Source organism: Solanum pennellii, chromosome 11 (assembly GCF_001406875.1).
Source record: "Solanum pennellii chromosome 11, SPENNV200".
NCBI lineage: Eukaryota > Viridiplantae > Streptophyta > Magnoliopsida > Solanales > Solanaceae > Solanum > Solanum pennellii.
The window spans coordinates 63,186,231-63,203,559 of record NC_028647.1 but is presented as its reverse complement, the minus strand read 5'-3'; the positions used below and the strand labels follow the sequence as shown (position 1 = coordinate 63,203,559).

At 34.5% G+C, this 17,329-nt stretch overlaps 4 protein-coding genes across 5 annotated transcripts; 3 read left to right on the top strand and 1 right to left on the bottom strand.

Moving 5' to 3' along the window:
* The first annotated feature begins 905 nt into the window (after positions 1 to 905).
* On the top strand, positions 906 to 3,784 carry LOC107004807 (50S ribosomal protein L27, chloroplastic). The gene is made up of 4 exons (XM_015203167.2): positions 906 to 996; positions 2,230 to 2,503; positions 3,206 to 3,307; positions 3,379 to 3,784. The coding sequence occupies exons 2-4, from the start codon at positions 2,237 to 2,239 to the stop codon at positions 3,562 to 3,564; spliced, it is 555 nt and encodes a 184-aa protein (XP_015058653.1). The 5' UTR covers positions 906 to 996; positions 2,230 to 2,236; the 3' UTR covers positions 3,565 to 3,784.
* A 465-nt stretch (positions 3,785 to 4,249) lies between these two features.
* LOC107003058 lies at positions 4,250 to 7,221 on the top strand. Its single transcript, XM_015201302.1, has 2 exons — positions 4,250 to 4,429; positions 6,818 to 7,221. The coding sequence occupies exon 2, from the start codon at positions 6,845 to 6,847 to the stop codon at positions 7,076 to 7,078; it is 234 nt and encodes a 77-aa protein (XP_015056788.1). The 5' UTR covers positions 4,250 to 4,429; positions 6,818 to 6,844; the 3' UTR covers positions 7,079 to 7,221.
* An 883-nt stretch (positions 7,222 to 8,104) lies between these two features.
* Positions 8,105 to 13,372, top strand: LOC107004933 (transcription factor E2FB). Its single transcript, XM_015203359.2, has 14 exons — positions 8,105 to 8,541; positions 9,963 to 10,146; positions 10,318 to 10,377; positions 10,563 to 10,648; positions 10,756 to 10,844; positions 10,973 to 11,027; positions 11,314 to 11,366; positions 11,452 to 11,502; positions 11,623 to 11,671; positions 11,773 to 11,838; positions 11,933 to 12,009; positions 12,143 to 12,365; positions 12,612 to 12,678; positions 12,868 to 13,372. Exons 1-14 carry the CDS (start codon positions 8,386 to 8,388, stop codon positions 12,999 to 13,001), a joined length of 1,350 nt encoding a protein of 449 aa, XP_015058845.1. The 5' UTR covers positions 8,105 to 8,385; the 3' UTR covers positions 13,002 to 13,372.
* Positions 13,373 to 13,705: 333 nt separating this feature from the next.
* LOC107004934 lies at positions 13,706 to 16,146 on the bottom strand. 2 transcript variants are annotated; one of them, XM_027913031.1, is made up of 4 exons: positions 15,787 to 16,146; positions 14,758 to 14,949; positions 13,865 to 14,031; positions 13,706 to 13,822 (listed from the first exon to the last, which is right to left on the bottom strand). In XM_027913031.1, exons 1-3 carry the CDS (start codon positions 16,009 to 16,011, stop codon positions 13,873 to 13,875), a joined length of 576 nt encoding a protein of 191 aa, XP_027768832.1. In that variant the 5' UTR covers positions 16,012 to 16,146; the 3' UTR covers positions 13,706 to 13,822; positions 13,865 to 13,872. The 2 variants fall into 2 exon arrangements, with proteins under 2 accessions (XP_027768832.1, XP_015058847.1); XM_015203361.2 differs by having other exon boundaries at positions 13,706 to 14,031.
* Between the last annotated feature and the right edge of the window lie 1,183 nt (positions 16,147 to 17,329).

Here is a 17,329-nt window from a genome sequence, read left to right as displayed (position 1 = left end):
GGGGTGTTAAATGATCGAGTAGAATTGAAATTTAAAGTATTAAAATAAATTGAAATAATATTTGAGTTGAATCATAACTCGTTCAAATTTATGTTAGGCTTAAATAGGAAAAATATTGGATTGAATCATGACCTGTGCAATTTGACATGTTTAATCTTAGTGATTTAAAAATATTGTTATTTTTCTTTAATAACTACTATTTGAATTTCAATTCAATAAAAAACAGTTATAAATTGATATATAAATCATAAAAAATATAAAATAGATTCTAATTTATACATTCAATATGAGATTATAAATTACACCAATACAAAAATATTCTTAAAACATGTTGAAATTAGAGATTACAATGGACCCAATTAAAAATTCTTTTAAAATGGGCTAAATCGTGAATAAGTTGAGATTGATCCAATTCAAAATATCTAGAGCTCCGCCCTTAAATTTTGAATGAGTTAGACGAGTTATATATATTTAGGCTCATTTTGACATTCTTAACCGTACTTCTATGGAGGTATGTAAAAAAAAATATTCTTATACTTTTTATCGATAAATCATATTATATATGCCCGTAAGTAGGAGTATGAAATTTTCTCGATAAAAATCATGTAAAAATTTTAAATAAGATTTCATTTTTCGAAAATACATTTCATAGAATATCAATTTGAAATTAAAAAACGTTTTCAAAAATATAAAAACAATCACTTGGATTTTAGTTTCGAAGAAAAGATATCTGAAAAAACATTTTATTTTACTAATTAAAATCACATTATTCCCCTAAGTTCGATAAAAATATTTATAACTTCGATATTTATAAGCAAAATTAATTTATGTCATAAGTTCGATAAACGAAACCATTAAACTTAACCCGAAAACAAGCTTAAAAAAAGGCCCAATTCAAAACGGGTCAAGTATATTATAAAAAGGATGGCTGACATTTCTCTTATCTTTTTATTTTTATCTTGAGGATTTTGCCATTGTGGCTCCATAATCCCCTCGGTGAGTTCATCTCTTTTCCCCTCTTCTGTAAATTCAATGTTTATTTCTTGTACTATGTTTAATTGGGTGTTCGAAAATGTATTTAATTTTAGCTGACTCGCAAATCTTGGTTTACTACTCTCTTCGTTTCAATTTGTTTGTGTGGTTTCAACTTTGGCAAATAATGTAAGAAAGTAAAGAATTTTTTTTTTAATCTTGTGGGGTTGAAGTTAAACTAATGTTATGTCGAATGTATCAAAATGTTGTTTAATGTGGAAAGTTAGAATTAGAGAGTTGCTATTGGAAATTGAAATGGAGGGGTAGTATTTATGCTTCACTAGGATTTGAACTTGAGACGTTATGGTTCTCAATCTATTTTATTGACCGCTAGTAATATTTTAGGTGGACTGCAATCTTGAGGAACATACTAGTGTTTATTTTGTTGTTGAGACTGGTTTCCTTTGATTTCTCTTTGTTTGTGGTTTAAAGACTTGTCCTTTATGATTAAATATGGTTCTTTCATGACCAATTGCTTGCGTAAGGACTTATTTACGGAATATTTTTTGGTGTAGAGTTTGCGAAATGCGTTTGTGGTGGAGGGTTGTTGATGTTTGGTGTAATTTTGAAAAAAAAACAATGAGTGGAAGTAATGTGTATTGAAATGCAAGAGATATATAATGAAGTAAAGATAGTTGTAATGAGGACTTAGTACTTTTATTGTTAGGAGTGTGTGTTTTGTATTTATTGAAGATTGATAATAAGCTCAGCAAATTGGTTTTATATTTTGATAAAGTTGAGTATTAAGAAATGACAATATTATCTAAACAGTGGTTGGAGCGAGCGATAAGGAGAAAGAGCTGAAATCGTAGTAAAAGGAAATGACTTATCTCATAAGTGAGAGGAGTTATTTCCCCCTTTTGATGGAAACCTTTTTTTCTTAGGAAATATGTTTAGGACCATTTTTATCACTCTTCTACTGTTCTAGTCATACTGAGCAGTGTTAACGTCAGAGTCAAACCTTCTGTAGACTTACTATCAAAAATATATTTCTCCAATTTGTGTTCGCGATGATCCGGGGAAATTTTAGATTGGCGATAAGATCCTTGGTAGTTGTTATGGTTATAGTTTTGTCCTCTTAGTAGTTCTATGCTCATATTTTTCCCATTGTTAAATATCACTTCCTTTCCTTTAGGCCTCTCATCTCTGATAGTAAGTACCGCGAGAGGCTACTGAATTTCTTTGTTTTCTTTGCAGCGTAAAAATGGCAGTGAGTTTGAGTCTTGTTTCCTCGTTCAAAGGACTCTCCTTATCTTCCAATTCTCTCCTCGGGGTTTCTCTTCCCATTGCCCCTAAGTTCTCCGTTTCCTTCCCGTTGAAATCTCCATTGACAATTGAGTCTGCACACAAGAAAGGAGCTGGTAGCACTAAGAATGGTCGAGATTCTCCTGGACAGAGGCTTGGTGTCAAGATTTATGGTGACCAAGTCGCCAAGCCCGGTTCTATAATCGTTCGCCAGCGCGGTACAAAGGTTTCAATTTTACTTCTTCTGGATCTCCTCTCTCTTTTTTATTTTTGCCTAAAACTCGTATTTACTGTGGAAGTTCTGATAGTTCTTTTGATTAATTAATAGTGCTTGAAATGAATTCGGATGAACCCGCCCAAGTAGAGTGTAATTCCAGTTTTTTTGCTCAATACCTCACAAACATACTAGGTCCTGGCATCTTGTCAATAACTCTGCTCCTCTCGTCTGGCTTTCTTCATTTGGTTTGTATATTATTTGTTGGAAATATGTGGATTGTCTAGAGGGCGTTAGGTTGAGTACAAAACAAGGTATTAGAGGGATACATATCTTGTCATTTGAAGTAACAGTTTGCTATAAGGTTTAAGGTTTTGAGCTCGTGTTGTGAAGACATAGTTGGAAGTTCTCTTAAAGAAATGCACACTTGTATATAATCCGACTTGAGTTCTTTTTCTTTGCCGAAAGTGTCAGTTTCTGACAGTATGATGCTTGTTCTGAGCGGGATAATTAGCTATGAGTAGATGTCGTCTTCTATCAGTTAGATAGTAAAAGGGTTTATGCCAGAGGTTGGTATTAGTTTTACTTTTTCGGCTCTGATATGATCCTGTTATCGTCTGTTTGTTTGCTCTAAGAGTAGTTCGAAAGTTGCATTCTCCGTTTAGCATTGCCATATGTTCTGTTCCCTAATCGTTCTCGTGGTGATATTTACAGTTCCACCCAGGAAAGAATGTTGGACTTGGCAAAGATCACACAATATTTTCTTTGATTGATGGACTAGTCAAATTTGAAAAGTTTGGACCTGACAGGAAAAAGGTTGAGTTCTTTAGCTTACTGCTTGTAGATATGTGGTACACGAGTGTTATTAACGTATACTGACTGTGCAGATAAGTGTTTATCCACGCGAGGTGCAACCTGAAAACCCCAACAGCTACAGAAACCGAAAGAGAGAGTCCTTCAGATTACAACGTGAACGTAGAAAGGCACGAAGAGAAGGTGTCATCCCTGAGCCTCAGTTGATAGTTGCTTCTGCTGCTGAATCCTCCGAAGATAATCCCATCACCACTTGCTGATAATGGTCTTTCGATTTTTCAAACATTCTGTTGTCGTTTTGGTTATTGCTAGTAGCTACTTGGGAACACATTTGCAGGCACATTTTCTAAACTGTGTTTCTGCCATTGTTGTCTTTTTTGTTTGTAAATTGTGTTACTGAAAGCATGAGTCATTGTCACAGTTTGTATGAGTACAGAATTTAATGTTTGATTCAGAAGATGCAGCTTTGCACAACCAAAAGAGTTTGAGTTTCATTCGGTTTAAGTGTTCAGTTGGTAAAATCATAAGTAAAATAATCCAATTCCAGAGACCTTCCACGTTATTCCGCCGCAGTAAGAGAAATCTTCTAATTTAAGGAAACTTGAAGATTTTATCTCGATCAAATTTAAACTGTTTAACTCTTTAAATTTGAACCGTATCATATAAATTTGTTTATCTCATCTCTCGTACCAAAAAGATTGAATGTGAAGACAATAAAGTGTAATTATAATTAATTTTTCAGTGGTCGTTTGGTTGAAATAAGTAATTTTAAAATAAATCATTTCATTTCTTTTAGTGGTTGTTTCATTAAAAACAAGTTAATTCGGAAAATGTTATTCCACCAGGCATACGACAAATTATTCTGTCAGGCCAGGGACGAAAATAGTAGGATAAATAATCCAAAAAAAAAAAACAATGTAATACGTTATACCAAAATTGAAATAAAATAATCCTACATTTTATCATGAGTTTATTATACGATTTTCTAGTCGGATCCCAAAACAAATACTCCGACCCGGAAACCGACTCTGGTGCTGAACAAATTTGTGGCAGCCATTTCTCTGTTCTCTTTGTAGAGGATTTTGTGATTCTGGTTGTTCTTCATCTTGCGATTTGCGAGACTCGGTGAGTTCATCTATTTATTTTATTTGATTTTTCTCATGTTTAAGTTTAGTTGTAATATGTGTCAAATCGCACTAGGCAAGCCCGTGCATGATCTCGAGCTAGAAGGGGGCAATAAGGGGTTTCGAACTTGAATTAAACCTTATGGTTCTCAATCACACTGCTGACTGCAATCTTGATGAACAAACTGGAGTTAGAATTGTCATTGATACTGATTTCTCTGTGTTTGTGGTTTAAAGACTTGTCCTTTTTGATTAAATTGTGAACCCTTTATCACCAAATGTTTGCTTAATGCTTTATTTGCGTTTTTTGATGTAGAGTTTGAGAATGAGACTATGGAGGAAGGTAGATGATGTTAGGCGTTATCTTGAAAAGAAGAGTGAATGTGAATGTGATGTGTATTGCTAAGGAGCAAGAGATAGTTGTAATGAGGACTAAAGGTGATTTTTCCATTTAGGTAAGTTAGGCATGAAGGAAAATGCTTTTCGGAAAAATAAATTGTGAGTATTATATGTGAGCATTGGTTGGAGCTAGCCGAGGAAGTGGTGAACTCTGTATACACTCTACCCTCCCCAAGACCCCACTTAGCGGGATTGTCACTGGGAATGTTGTTGTTGTTGGTTGGAGCTAGCGATATGGAGTAAGAATTGAAATAGCAGTAAAAGGACATGACTTATGAGATAAGTGAGGAGAATTCATTTTCCTCTTTTGGTGGAAAACATTTTCAGCAACCAAACATCAAATAACAACTTCTTATATTTGAAGTTAACTAATTTTAACATGTATTTGTGGAAAATGATTCTAGTCACAGACTGAACAGTGCCAAAATCACAATCAGACTTTTCTAGACTTACTATCAAAAATGTATTTTTCCGATTTGTATTGGTGATGATTGGAGTATATTTTAGATTGGTTATAAGGTTCTTGTTAGTTGTTTTTTATGTCAATAGTTAGTTCTATGGTCATCTTTTTCCCCATTTTATACTTGGTACACTTTGGCATATCCTAATACGGTGAAATAGAAATGCGCCTTAGTCTTGAATTCCTTTAAGATCTTCATCTTGTTACCTTTATTTAAACTTCCAAGATATTTCAGGTTGTTATTGATACTGTGCTATTTTGACATTGGATTCTACTATAGTCCTAATTGGTATGCTTGGGTTGTTCCCGAGTTTTGAAACTCTTTTTACTAGTAAAAGTTACATAACCTTTTTCATGCCATGGGCAAATGCTAAGGGGGTAACCTAAAACCATCTGTATATTGAACATACTAATCAAATAAAAGAAGGTACTGGACTACAAATTAAATAGCAATAAACGTTTAAATTAGGAAAAATGATGCAATTGTAGAATTTGTCAGTGCAAGATGCCTTTTGTGGCGTACATAATCCGAACCTATACTGATGATATCTTTGATCAGCAGGTTGATTGAACTGCTCTTGAGTCCTAAAGTCATTTGTACCTATTTATGTTTGATGCATATTTCAGTTTGTATTTAGATTGAGAGGGACCAAATAATGCAGTCACTGGTAGCCATATCAGCCATTGCTTATCAAGTTTTTATGCTTTTTCGATCTTTTAGATCCGCCCTAAGGGAGAAAACTGTTGAATGAAAATTTGTTAGTAAATTTACTCCAAAGCAAGAATAAAAATGGAAACTCTTAACAATTTCTCTGAATTATGAATCTAGTGCCTGTTGGCTGCAAAGTGACTCAGAATTTAGGGAATGATACTTACGAGAACCATAAGACAGGCAAGCTATCCAAGATGATATTTGGAAGCCTATCTTGCTCTTAGTGTTATATTATAGGTTTGTTAGACCATGTTCTGTATATGCTTGATCAAGTTGTTCTCAAAAGTCATTACACACAGCCAGTAGAAAAGTGCTGATTGCTGAAAGTGAAATAGAGCGACTGTTGCTGCATGGGTGATGAATCATATTGGTGCCCATGAAGCTTAGACTCTCCAAAAATGTTATCGAACTTGTGTTGAATCCTCCAAAAATGCTACTTTTTGAAGGATCCGGCTCGCACTTGTTGGCATTTTTGAAAAGTCGGAGCAACTTAGATTTGTCCAATCATCCTACTTATAGACATCTATGTTGATTATCTCACACTCTTGCTCTGAACTTTAAGCATTTCTATCCTTGAAGCCTTTGATTTGTTTCGTTGAGAAAAAAGAAAGTTGATAATGACCATATGCTACCAAGATGTTCTTACTTTCTATACTGCTCCTGAAAGTATTGATACACAGCTCCTCCTTCCGCGTGTTTATTGTCCATTTTATCTTCAGATTATTGAGATGCCTTATTCTTCTTCTATTTGTGGTTTAGTGTTTGTTAAACTTCAGCATATCCATTTTCGTCTTACCACATTCTCTTGTTTGCGTCAGTCATCAGGTTCTTGAAGTTGACCAGTGATGGGAAATAGGCCAGCAAAGCCGGAGAGAGATGAGGTGCTTTTGAAGATTGTGCCTCCTCTAGATCAAGCATACGTTAGATGGCTTGCTCGTGATCTCGAGAGAATTCATGGCTTCACTCCAAGAAACCCTCGTGCTGTAAGGCCACCCGATCATTACATAGAATACATGCGTTTACAGGGATGGTTGGATGTCAGCTTAGATGACCCCGACCTTGCTCATCTACTTAAATAGTGAAGTATATCAACTGCAATACTCTTAAGAACATGTATAAACTTCAAATTGATGTTTAGTTTTCTGTACTGGTACATTGAGATTCAGATCCTGTGTATGATTTATGAAATGGAAATCTTGTGAAATATCACTTGTTTGCTTGAGCTATGTGACTTTATTAGTATGAGTTTGCAATTATTTTCCCCTAGAGGGGCGCGGGCGATCCTATCGGATCACTCTACCCTTAATCATAACTCTCGTGTTCGAACCATGGAATAGAAAAAACTTGTAGAAAATGCTCCCCCTTCTAATGACCTTTCAGCAGCCCAAATGCATAGTAGTTTGGGGTCTTCGAAATCAACCTTTCTATCTTGTATCTCCACGAGATATAAGATAAACTCTAGATATATTTTACTCTCCACTAGGTTTCAATGATAACGTTGAAAATTTCTTTTTGTCTAGTAGTGTGACTTTTGATTTAAAATCTCACTAGCGGTTAAAACGATAATCTGACCTTTAACGAATAGTGATTGATAATAGATATCTGCAAATCAATAAACCGAATCGAACCACATCTCTAATCCAATAGGCCCTTAATATTATTTTTATAACAACACAAATATTGTTATTTGTTTAACATTATACGTCTCAAAAGTTATATGACTATATAAATACTATCATATTCTACACTAACTAATATACATCGTAGATAACTAGATATGATTATTACTTTGCGAGTAATTTTTCTTTGACCGATTGATTAAACATATTAAAATTTCTATCAATAATTTTTTTTTCATGGAGCCCATAGAATTCAATTTGACATGTGAAAATGGAGGGTGCAAACTAAATCCAAACTTTATCATTAAACTATAATTGGATAATCATATTGTTAAAAAAAAAACAAAAAAACATAGTACTAAAGTACCATTTATTTACTTTGATTAATTAATTTTTATAATATATAGTATTTTTTTATTTACAAATAACTGCAAATTCCCTCCACCTATATATCCGAACCAAATTCCCTCTCTTTCTTCTTCTTGTTCTTCCCTTTCTCTCTCTTCCCGCTATTTTTTTTTTCCCTTTTCCCAATTTCAGATCTCATCTTCTTCATCTTTTTCCACTCAATTCTCCTTTTTTTCCATCAATTCTCACTTTTTTTCCAAACCCCATATGTCTAAAACTTCAAGAATCGAAAAGGGTTTTCAATTTTATCAATTTTATCTCTTGTTTTGTCACTGAAAACAAAAAAGATCGATTTTTTTTGGGAATTTTGGGAGTTTTTAGCAGGTGGGGTTGTTTAAAAACGAAGGTTTTAGCAGATCATGAAACCCCAACAGCATCAGCAGCAGCAACAATCTTTGAAGCGTCAGCTTCAGTTTTCGTCGACTAAACCGGTGTTTGGTGACTACCACCGGTTTTCCACAGAACCAGTTGATTGTTCCACTCAAGAACCCCCTGGAATTGTTGTGAAGACTCCGGTGAGCTTTTTTTTTTTTTATACTGTTATTTAGTGTCTTACTGATGTAATATAGGTGTGTGGTATAAATTGAACAGTGTTATGTAAAATTTTCTGTTGGAGTTTGGGTATTTATGGTGAAAATTGCTGGTTAAGATGTTCGAATGGAAAATTTGAGGTTTTGTGTTGTTTAAGTGAAGCTTTGAGGTGGGTTTGTCTTGAATTGTAGTTTTATTGTTAAGGCTGTAGTGAGCTCTCCAATTTGTGTAATGCTATCCTGTGTATCTTTCTGTGATGTAATTTGCTTTATTGATGAATGATAGTGGTTGAAATGGATCAACGAACTGGTTGTGTTAAATGTTGTTGAAATTTGGATATCGAGACTAGTGAGCTTTCTTTGTGATTCTTTAGTGCCTTACTGATGCACTATAGGTGTGTTTATGGGATAAATGAACAGTTTTATGTACAATCTTTTGTTGGCGTCTGGATATTAAATGGTGAAAGATGCTTTATTGATTGTTCGTTAAGATTTTCGACTGGAAAAATTGAGGTTTTATGTTGTTTAAGTGAAGTTTTGAGGTGGGTTTGACTGGAATTCTTGCTTTACAATTCAGGCTCTTGTAAGTTCTTCATTTTCCTCAACGCTATGCTGTATATCATTCTGTGATGTAGTTTACTTTATTGTTGGGTGCCAGTGGTATAAAATGGATCAAGGAACTGGCTGTGTCAAATGTGCTGTTGAATTTTGGATATATAGTGGTCATAGTAGCTTTCTTGAGCCCAATTGTTTCTCCAATCGGAAAAGCATTTGAGAAATGTTTCAAAGGGACTATACATAAGTATCTGAGAAATGTTTCAGATGTAGCACACTATTTATTAGGTTTTATAGGACATATTCTTTAGGATACGAGTCTCAAGAACCTTGATCTAGTGGAAGATTTGGAAGTATTTAACTACTACCAAACTCAAGGAAGACTATTTATCGGGCACATTCTCTAATTTAATTTTTCTTTTCCTTTTATTGGTTTTGTGGAATGTTTAAACCAATGAACTCGTGGTCTTATTAACATCCTTGCACTGAGCAGCTATTTGATGGTTGTTCATCTGCTTTTTCCATAACATTACATCCGTCTTCAGCTATCCAAACTATGAACTGTTCGTATGACCATCAGTAAGGAATTTTTGTCCAAGTAGGATTAACCCAATAATAAGTGTTGTATGACTAATTTTCGCTTATTATTCGAAGTGTTAATAGTATGTAATTAATTTGTCATTGTGCATCCTAAAATGAAAATTGCACTTAACCTATGCTGATTCAAAGGAGATGCATGCGGTTGACAAGTTCACATTTATATATCAATTTCATTTTCAGACACAATTTAGGTTAAATCTTAAAAATATAATATGCTGATAGCGCTTGGGGTATTCAATTGTCTTTTTCAGCCACTGAAGCGGAAGAGTGCAGCAGCAAATTATGGACAGGCGGTTGGTGACCGGAATCCAGCTTCTGGATATGCTAATGTCAACAGTCCTTTACAAACGACACCAGTATCTGGAAAAGATGCACAGAAAGTTCCTAGGACTTCAAAGGCCAGATCTGCTTCTCAAGCTGTTACCTCCAATGTTGGTGAGGATTTTTGAGAAAAATGTTTCATTTAAAATGTTAATGTACTTCATTTACTTTCAATGAAGCATTCAGTATAGCAATCTTATCTTTGTAATTCACTTTTTCTGAGACCGACCTTATTTATACAAGCAGAGAATTACTAGCTCTAACTTTTGGTTATTGAATTTACAGGATCCCCTTCAGGCAATAATGTTACTCCAGTTGGTCCTTGTCGATATGATAGCTCCCTGGGTAAGTTAAAACTTTGATGACATAATTGTTGATTTGTCCTTCAATGTATTATTTCTCTGATGTCTGAGTTGTTCTCAAGTGTTACATATTTGTGGTTTATTGGATACTCCTCCGGCAATTACCTGTTAAATGGAAGAGCTATAGTAAACTAGTACTTATAACAGCATTTCTTGATTCCCATTCAGGTCTTCTAACGAAAAAGTTCATCAATCTAATCAAACATGCAGAAGACGGTATGCTTGATCTAAATAAAGCTGCTGATACATTAGAGGTGAAGTTCAATTTATGTAAACGATGCAGAAGACAGTATTCTTGAATCTTGATGCTACTATGCTTGATGAGGTCTTACCAGTTTAAGGTGGTTATTTCTTATAACAGGTGCAGAAAAGGCGTATATATGATATCACAAATGTCCTGGAAGGCATTGGGCTGATAGAAAAGAAACTCAAGAACAGGATCCAGTGGAAGTATGGGCAGATATACTTATCCAAGTTGAATAAATTTCTCAATTATTTATCATCAATATTTATAATGTGATTCGGGATAATTCAGAGAAAAAATAAGTTAAAATATGATTTTAAATATTATTATGTAGGGGTCAAGGTGTCTCGAAACCAGGAGAAGCTGACGAGAGTGTTGCAAGTTTACAGGTAAGGACCTTTACTCCAACGCCTGTTGTATTTCTTAATGTTTTTTAAATACACATTTGTCCTCGAAAAGTGAAGTAACTTGAGCAAAAGGGGCTCGTACTGATGAAAAGATCCTCTATTCTCCTGAAAAATGTGTGGGATTTTTTTTTTCACAAAACAACAGTTTTAAGCATTCCAATGCTCTTAATTTTAGCCTGTGCCTCCTCTGCTGAAGGCTGCTAACAACATTGACCTGCCAGTATCAGTTTTAATGGTATTCTCTTATCGGGAGTTTGCCCTCTTGCAGGCAGAAGTGGATAAGTTGACGATTGAAGAGCATAGATTGGATGACCAGATAAGGTAGCTTCTTGACTAGTAATAAAAAATCGAACAGTGCGTTGCTTCATCTCTGACCTTAGATTGTGTTATTGTTGGCTTCTTTCAGAGAAATGCAGGAAAGTTTAAGGGACCTAAGTGAAGATGAAAATAATCAAAGGTAGCATCTTTGGCTTAAATATGAACAACATTCTGCTCATGCGATTTCTGATGGATTTAGCTGCTCACCATTTTCTTATTCATTCTTAAATACTGATATCCTGAAAAATTCTTTGCAAAGATGGCTTTTCGTCACTGAAGACGATATCAAGAGCTTACCTTGTTTCCAGGTAATATTTTAACCCTCCTTCCAATTTTTCCATTCCCTTTATTTCTAAATGCAACCTTCAATAACTGACTGCTTAGTCTAAAAATTGATTGGTTCGATCAGAATGAAACATTGATAGCAATTAAAGCTCCACATGGCACGACTTTAGAAGTCCCAGACCCTGACGAGGTAACCTATATCTCCTTATTACAGAAAAAATATTGTTCCATTTCTTGCCCTTTCACTACCACATATCTTAGCATGTCCTTCTTGCCTCTAATAGGCTGTTGATTATCCACAAAGGAGATACAGAATAGTGTTACGGAGCACCATGGGCCCCATTGATGTTTACCTAGTCAGGTATTTTGCTGCTTCTTAGCACAATATGAATACCAGGATGGAGAGAAGGGGACGGGTGTTCTAATCTTTTTACATTATATGGGGTTTAATGGATATATTTCAATATTTGAAACTAGAGTTGTGTTTTATTTAGTCAATTTGAGGAGAAGTTTGAGGAGGTAAATGCTGTTGAGGCACCCCCAAGTGTGCCTTCAACGTCAGGTCTGAATGAGAATGCAATTCCAACATTGGCTACTGAGGAGAATGAAGAAGTTGATACTGGCATGGAGGGAAAAGAAAATCAAAGTGTGCGCTCAGAAGTTGGCACTTCACAGGACTTTATGACTGGAATAATGAAGATTGTTCCAGATGTTGATGTAAGTTACTGTTTACGAGCATTGCATTAACCTCTCATTACAAGCATTACATTAATTGTTCATGGGCATTACATAATTGCAGTGCTATTGAATGCCGGGCAAAAGTAAGAAAGTACGACCCATAAAGCATTTGCATTTTGCCATTCCTAGAAGAATAGATGTTTCAGACACGATCTTATTTATTATGATAAAATATAGGATTTGAATAACTATGGTTTTCAGTTGCTAATTATTTTCAATCTTCAGAACGAAGCAGATTACTGGCTTTTGTCAGATGCAGATGTTAGCATCACTGACATGTGGAGGACAGAATGTATCCTTCTGAAATCTGTTTTCTGTTATTATCAAAAGGATTTAACTTTATGTATATTGATTCTAACACTATCGATGTATTATGGACAGTTACATGTAGTTACCTTTTTAGGCAACCTGTTTTGTGCATAGAAGTTGAACTTTCATTGACATTACTTCTCTGAATGTAACATCCATAACTCGCAAATAGCTGCTATTGACTGGAACGAGTTGGATGTAATTCAAGAAGATTATTCGATCGCTAATGTCAGTACCCCAAGAGCCCAAACTCCGCCACCTGCTACAACTGAAGTACCTTCTGCAGCTAATACTTCCGGGTGCTAAATGGTATTTGCTGGTGCTTGTGTTGATGCTGTCGTTTAGTTTTCTAAAAGATGAATGGTCGCTCCATTTGCCGGATGATGCTTATATTATTGGTTGAACAAAAGCTTCTACATTAGATTCATTCCCCTGTACATCCATTTCAACTCTATAAAGGAAAGAACAAGTGCATCCAGGGCTGTTGCATTTGAGGCTCAAGATATTGCAAGACTCGAGCCGATTGTTCATTGTACAGTTTAGATATACTTAGATTGCACTTGTAATAGCAACAGTCAGTAGGTTAAGCTGTCGATATCTTGCTTCGTGTATCGTCTAACTCATTGCTTTCTATGATCTTAGCTCTAACAATATAATTAGGTTGATGATTTAGCCTAGATTATTCTCATACTTTTGGACAAGTTTTATTTAGTTGCTGCAGTTCTTTTTACATTTGAATGTGTCTGGAGTTTGCTTTTCTGCTATTCAAGTTCTCGAATTGCATCTATTGAGAAAGGGTGACTTGGAGCAATAGTAAACTGTTTGAGTCGTGGAATCAACCATTGATGCTTGCTTTTATCTGTGTACACTACAACCCCTCGGGATGCAGAACTTTCCCAATCCTTGCACGAACATGAGATACTTTGTGGACTGAGGCTAAATTGAGAAGAACGATAGAAACATCGATGAACACCTGTATTTCCAGTTATATACTGAGCTAAATCTTGCAGTTATCAACAGTGTTGTTATACTTGACAATGACAATCAAATAGTAGTACATATAATTAACCTGTAGTATTTACTAACACATATATTACATCTGCAGCAAAATTGTGTTCAAAATCAACCTAGTTTTACTTTTCTTTATCAACATTGAGTTCAAAATCAACCTAGTTTTTTACTTTTCTTTATCAACTTTCTTTCCAATCCAATTAGCAACAATTGGTGTTAAAGCAACAGTAGGGGGAAATCTAATAGGTGATGCAGCTTTGTGAGCAGCATAAGCCAATGCAAAAGTTCCCACTTTCTCACCAGTCTCATCAGTAGAAATACCAACCTGCAAAATATATATATGAGTTTCTATTAGATAAAATATTGGAGTGAGATGAGTTTTAAATGGAGCAATATGGACGACGAGAACTCATACTAGCTGATCCTAACTTGTTTGAGATTGAGACGTTAAAATATTGGAGTGAGATGAGTTTAAATGGAGCAATATGGATGATGAGAACTCATACTGGCTGATCCTAACTTGTTTGAGATTGAGACGTAGTTATAACAGTTGTAACATGCCAACCTATGCTTCACATGCATATCCTCATCAATATACAATAAATCACTCAACTAGGAACTTTTCTCTCGCAAAGTCACTCAACTTTGATTTTTTTTAAATTAAAATTTTCATAGTTGAGTGACTTTTGAATTGAAAATCATAGTTTAGAGAAAAAAAAAACTCATAGTTGAGTGACTTTCTGATAGATAAGTTAAAAGTTGAGTGACCATTTTGAGATATTATCTCAATTTTCATTGACTGTCAGACTATATTACTCGAACTCTTCAAAACCTTGTTGCTATATTTAAAAAATGCACTGCTTTTGGGAATCCAACACACTCAACAACAATTTTGAAGAGGCGGAGCAGCATAGACAACCATGCCACATCACCATTCTTTTGGAGGATCTGACTAACATTTTCGAAGAATCCGAGCAACATAACTGCGAAGCCACACACCTTTGAGGTGCAAGAACACATTTTATCTCTTTTTGTGTTGGAAGAAGTGTACCTTTTGTAGCAAGGATTGAACATCAACACCAGAATTGATGAGAGCATAACAAAGACCAAATGATATCAATGAGAGAGTAATTGAAGTTGCTAAATAAGCTCCCCCATATTTTGCCAAAAGCTCTTTTGCTTGATCCCCTTTTGATTTCTTATCCTTGTTCTCTTCATCTCCATCCTCTTTTGAGCTAAATATCTGAAATCGTTTAATATATTATAAAAGATAATCTTTTGTATGTCTTACTTGAGCCGATCGTGTATCGAAAACAGTCTTTCTATCTCAACGAGGTAGTGTTAAGGTCTGCATATGTTCTACCCTCTCCAAACCCTACCTTATGAGATTATACTCGATACATTGTTATTTGTAAAAGATGATATTTTCTATGCGTTACTTGAGCCGATGATCTTTCGAAAACTGTCTCTCTATCTCCACAAGATAGGGTTAAGGTTTGGGTACGTTCCACCATCTCCATACCTCATCTTATGAGATTATACTCGATATATTGTTGTTTATAAAAGATAATCTTTTATGAAGTTTTCTTGGACGGGGGCAAGTAATAAGCAAAATAGAATGGTAGAAACTTATTCGCGATCAACTGTTTATATCAAAGCAATAAATATACGATACATATTTGTACACTTAATCAACCACAATTATTTTCCACCTCTTTCTTTCACTTAACCATAGTAAATTTAATCAATCAATTAAGCATTGACACGTGTTTGCACATACATTTATCTTATTTAATCACGATGCGAATTTTAATTAGTCAGACCATTGAAATTTATATACCAAGAAAACAAAGTATTATAATTCCCAAATTCCAAACACCCACAAAACAATCAAACAAACCAAAAAAAAAAAAAAAACTACTCCTCCCTTCGGATTTACTTGTTAAATATTTTCTAATTCAATTTCGACTTGGACAATTATTTTTCAACATTATACCAACAATTATCATTTAAAACAAATATTTGACATCGTATCAATTAATTAATAGAGGTAAAATAATAAATCGGAACAGAAGAGTACCTTCCATAGGCCAGCTTCTAGACCAAATTTCTTTGTAATTTCATCAGCAGATTTAACTTTTTCTGTTGTTTTCTCCTTCAATGCTCTAATTTTAAACTTTTTTTTGGAATTTGAGGTAACTGAATTTAGTGCCTTGTTTGGTTTTCTAAAATTTGGAAAAACAGGAAATAAAGAACAAAGAGCAATTTTACTGTACTGAGAAGAAATTTGTAAAGCAGAAGCCATATTTTTTTTGAGTTTATCCAAACGCGGCGTTAATTCTCTTCTTCTTTGAGGAGTGGACTCAAATGGAGAATTAAACAAACAAAAAATCAGATGGAGAGAATGACAAGTTTCATTATTTCTGGCCTTTCTTTGTTTTAACAAATAAAAATGTAGATATTCTATATTCCCTACTATTGGGCTTCCTACTTCTTTTTTGGGCCTAGTATCTAATCATACATTTTTGGAATTCAAAATTGAGAAAATCGTATATAATAGTAAACTATTAATTTAAATTAAATCTTATAAATATACTTTGATTTTGTATCCTATAGCAAGTTATTGCTATTTTCGCTACTCTCTCTGGTTGAATCTCGCTCGCCACTCTCGTTTGGTGGCAGTTTCGTTCGTCTCTCTCGCTTTTTATATACAACACAAATGTGCAAAATGTGTTTGTGTTTGTATAAAGCAAGAGGAAATTGTATAAATACATATATTTTCGTTCTCCTCTCTCCCCCTCCAAGATCTCGCTCGCCACTCTCCCTAATCTCCTCGCCACTCTCGATTGGTGGCAGTTTCGCTCGCCTCTCTCGCTTTTTATACACAACAAAATGTATAAAATGCGTCTGTGTTTGTATAAAGCAAGAGGAAATTGTATAAATACATATATTTTCGTTCCCCTCTCTCCCCCCTCCCAGGTCTCGCTCGCCACTCTCCCTAATCTTGCTTGCCTCTCTCACTTATACAAACAGAAACAAAATGTATAAATTGTGTTTTTGTTTGTATAAAGCGAGAGAAAATTGTATATCCACCATGCAAATATATATATATCTTCGTCCTATGCACTCATAATTATTACAATAAAAATATTCCCCTGCCCGGTTTTCTTTTGTCTTTCTCTCTTTCTCGTTTTATACATACACAGATTATACAATTGATTTTTTGTATACAATTGTTTTCTTTTGCATATGTATAGCAAATTACAAAACTGCTTACTTTGTATATGTATAACGCATTATACAATTGTTTTTTGTATATGTACAGTGAAATATACATATTTGTGTTTGCTATGAAGCGTAATTATACAAATTTTATTATAACATACAAATATGAATTTTGTGTTTGCTATAAGTGAAAGTTACTCTGTCACGACCCAAAACCGAGCCGCGACTGGCACCCACATTTACCCTCCTATGTGAGCGAACCAACCAATCTAAACCTTAACATTTCAATTTAATATCAACATAAAGCAATGCGGAAGACTTAAACTCATTAATAAAAGACAATTCAATAACTTCTAAAATTCAACATCTATTATTTCCCCAAAATCTGGAAGTCATCA

Bases quoted from the DNA above. Each gene is read 5' to 3' on its own strand.
- LOC107004807 (XM_015203167.2), top strand. From the start codon at position 2,237: ATGGCAGTGAGTTTGAGTCTTGTTTCCTCGTTCAAAGGACTCTCCTTA. The intron at 2,504-3,205 runs GTTTCAATTTTA...TGATATTTACAG, and splicing joins TTCGCCAGCGCGGTACAAAG to TTCCACCCAGGAAAGAATGT. The intron at 3,308-3,378 runs GTTGAGTTCTTT...CTGACTGTGCAG, and splicing joins TTGGACCTGACAGGAAAAAG to ATAAGTGTTTATCCACGCGA.
- LOC107004934 (XM_015203361.2), bottom strand. From the start codon at position 16,011: ATGGCTTCTGCTTTACAAATTTCTTCTCAGTACAGTAAAATTGCTCTT. The intron at 14,950-15,786 runs GTACTCTTCTGT...AAACGATTTCAG, and splicing joins TAGAAGCTGGCCTATGGAAG to ATATTTAGCTCAAAAGAGGA. The intron at 14,032-14,757 runs GTACACTTCTTC...TATATTTTGCAG, and splicing joins TTCAATCCTTGCTACAAAAG to GTTGGTATTTCTACTGATGA.
- LOC107004933 (XM_015203359.2), top strand. From the start codon at position 8,386: ATGAAACCCCAACAGCATCAGCAGCAGCAACAATCTTTGAAGCGTCAG. The intron at 10,147-10,317 runs GTGAGGATTTTT...TTGAATTTACAG, and splicing joins AGCTGTTACCTCCAATGTTG to GATCCCCTTCAGGCAATAAT. The intron at 11,028-11,313 runs GTAAGGACCTTT...GCCCTCTTGCAG, and splicing joins AGAGTGTTGCAAGTTTACAG to GCAGAAGTGGATAAGTTGAC.
- LOC107003058 (XM_015201302.1), top strand. From the start codon at position 6,845: ATGGGAAATAGGCCAGCAAAGCCGGAGAGAGATGAGGTGCTTTTGAAG.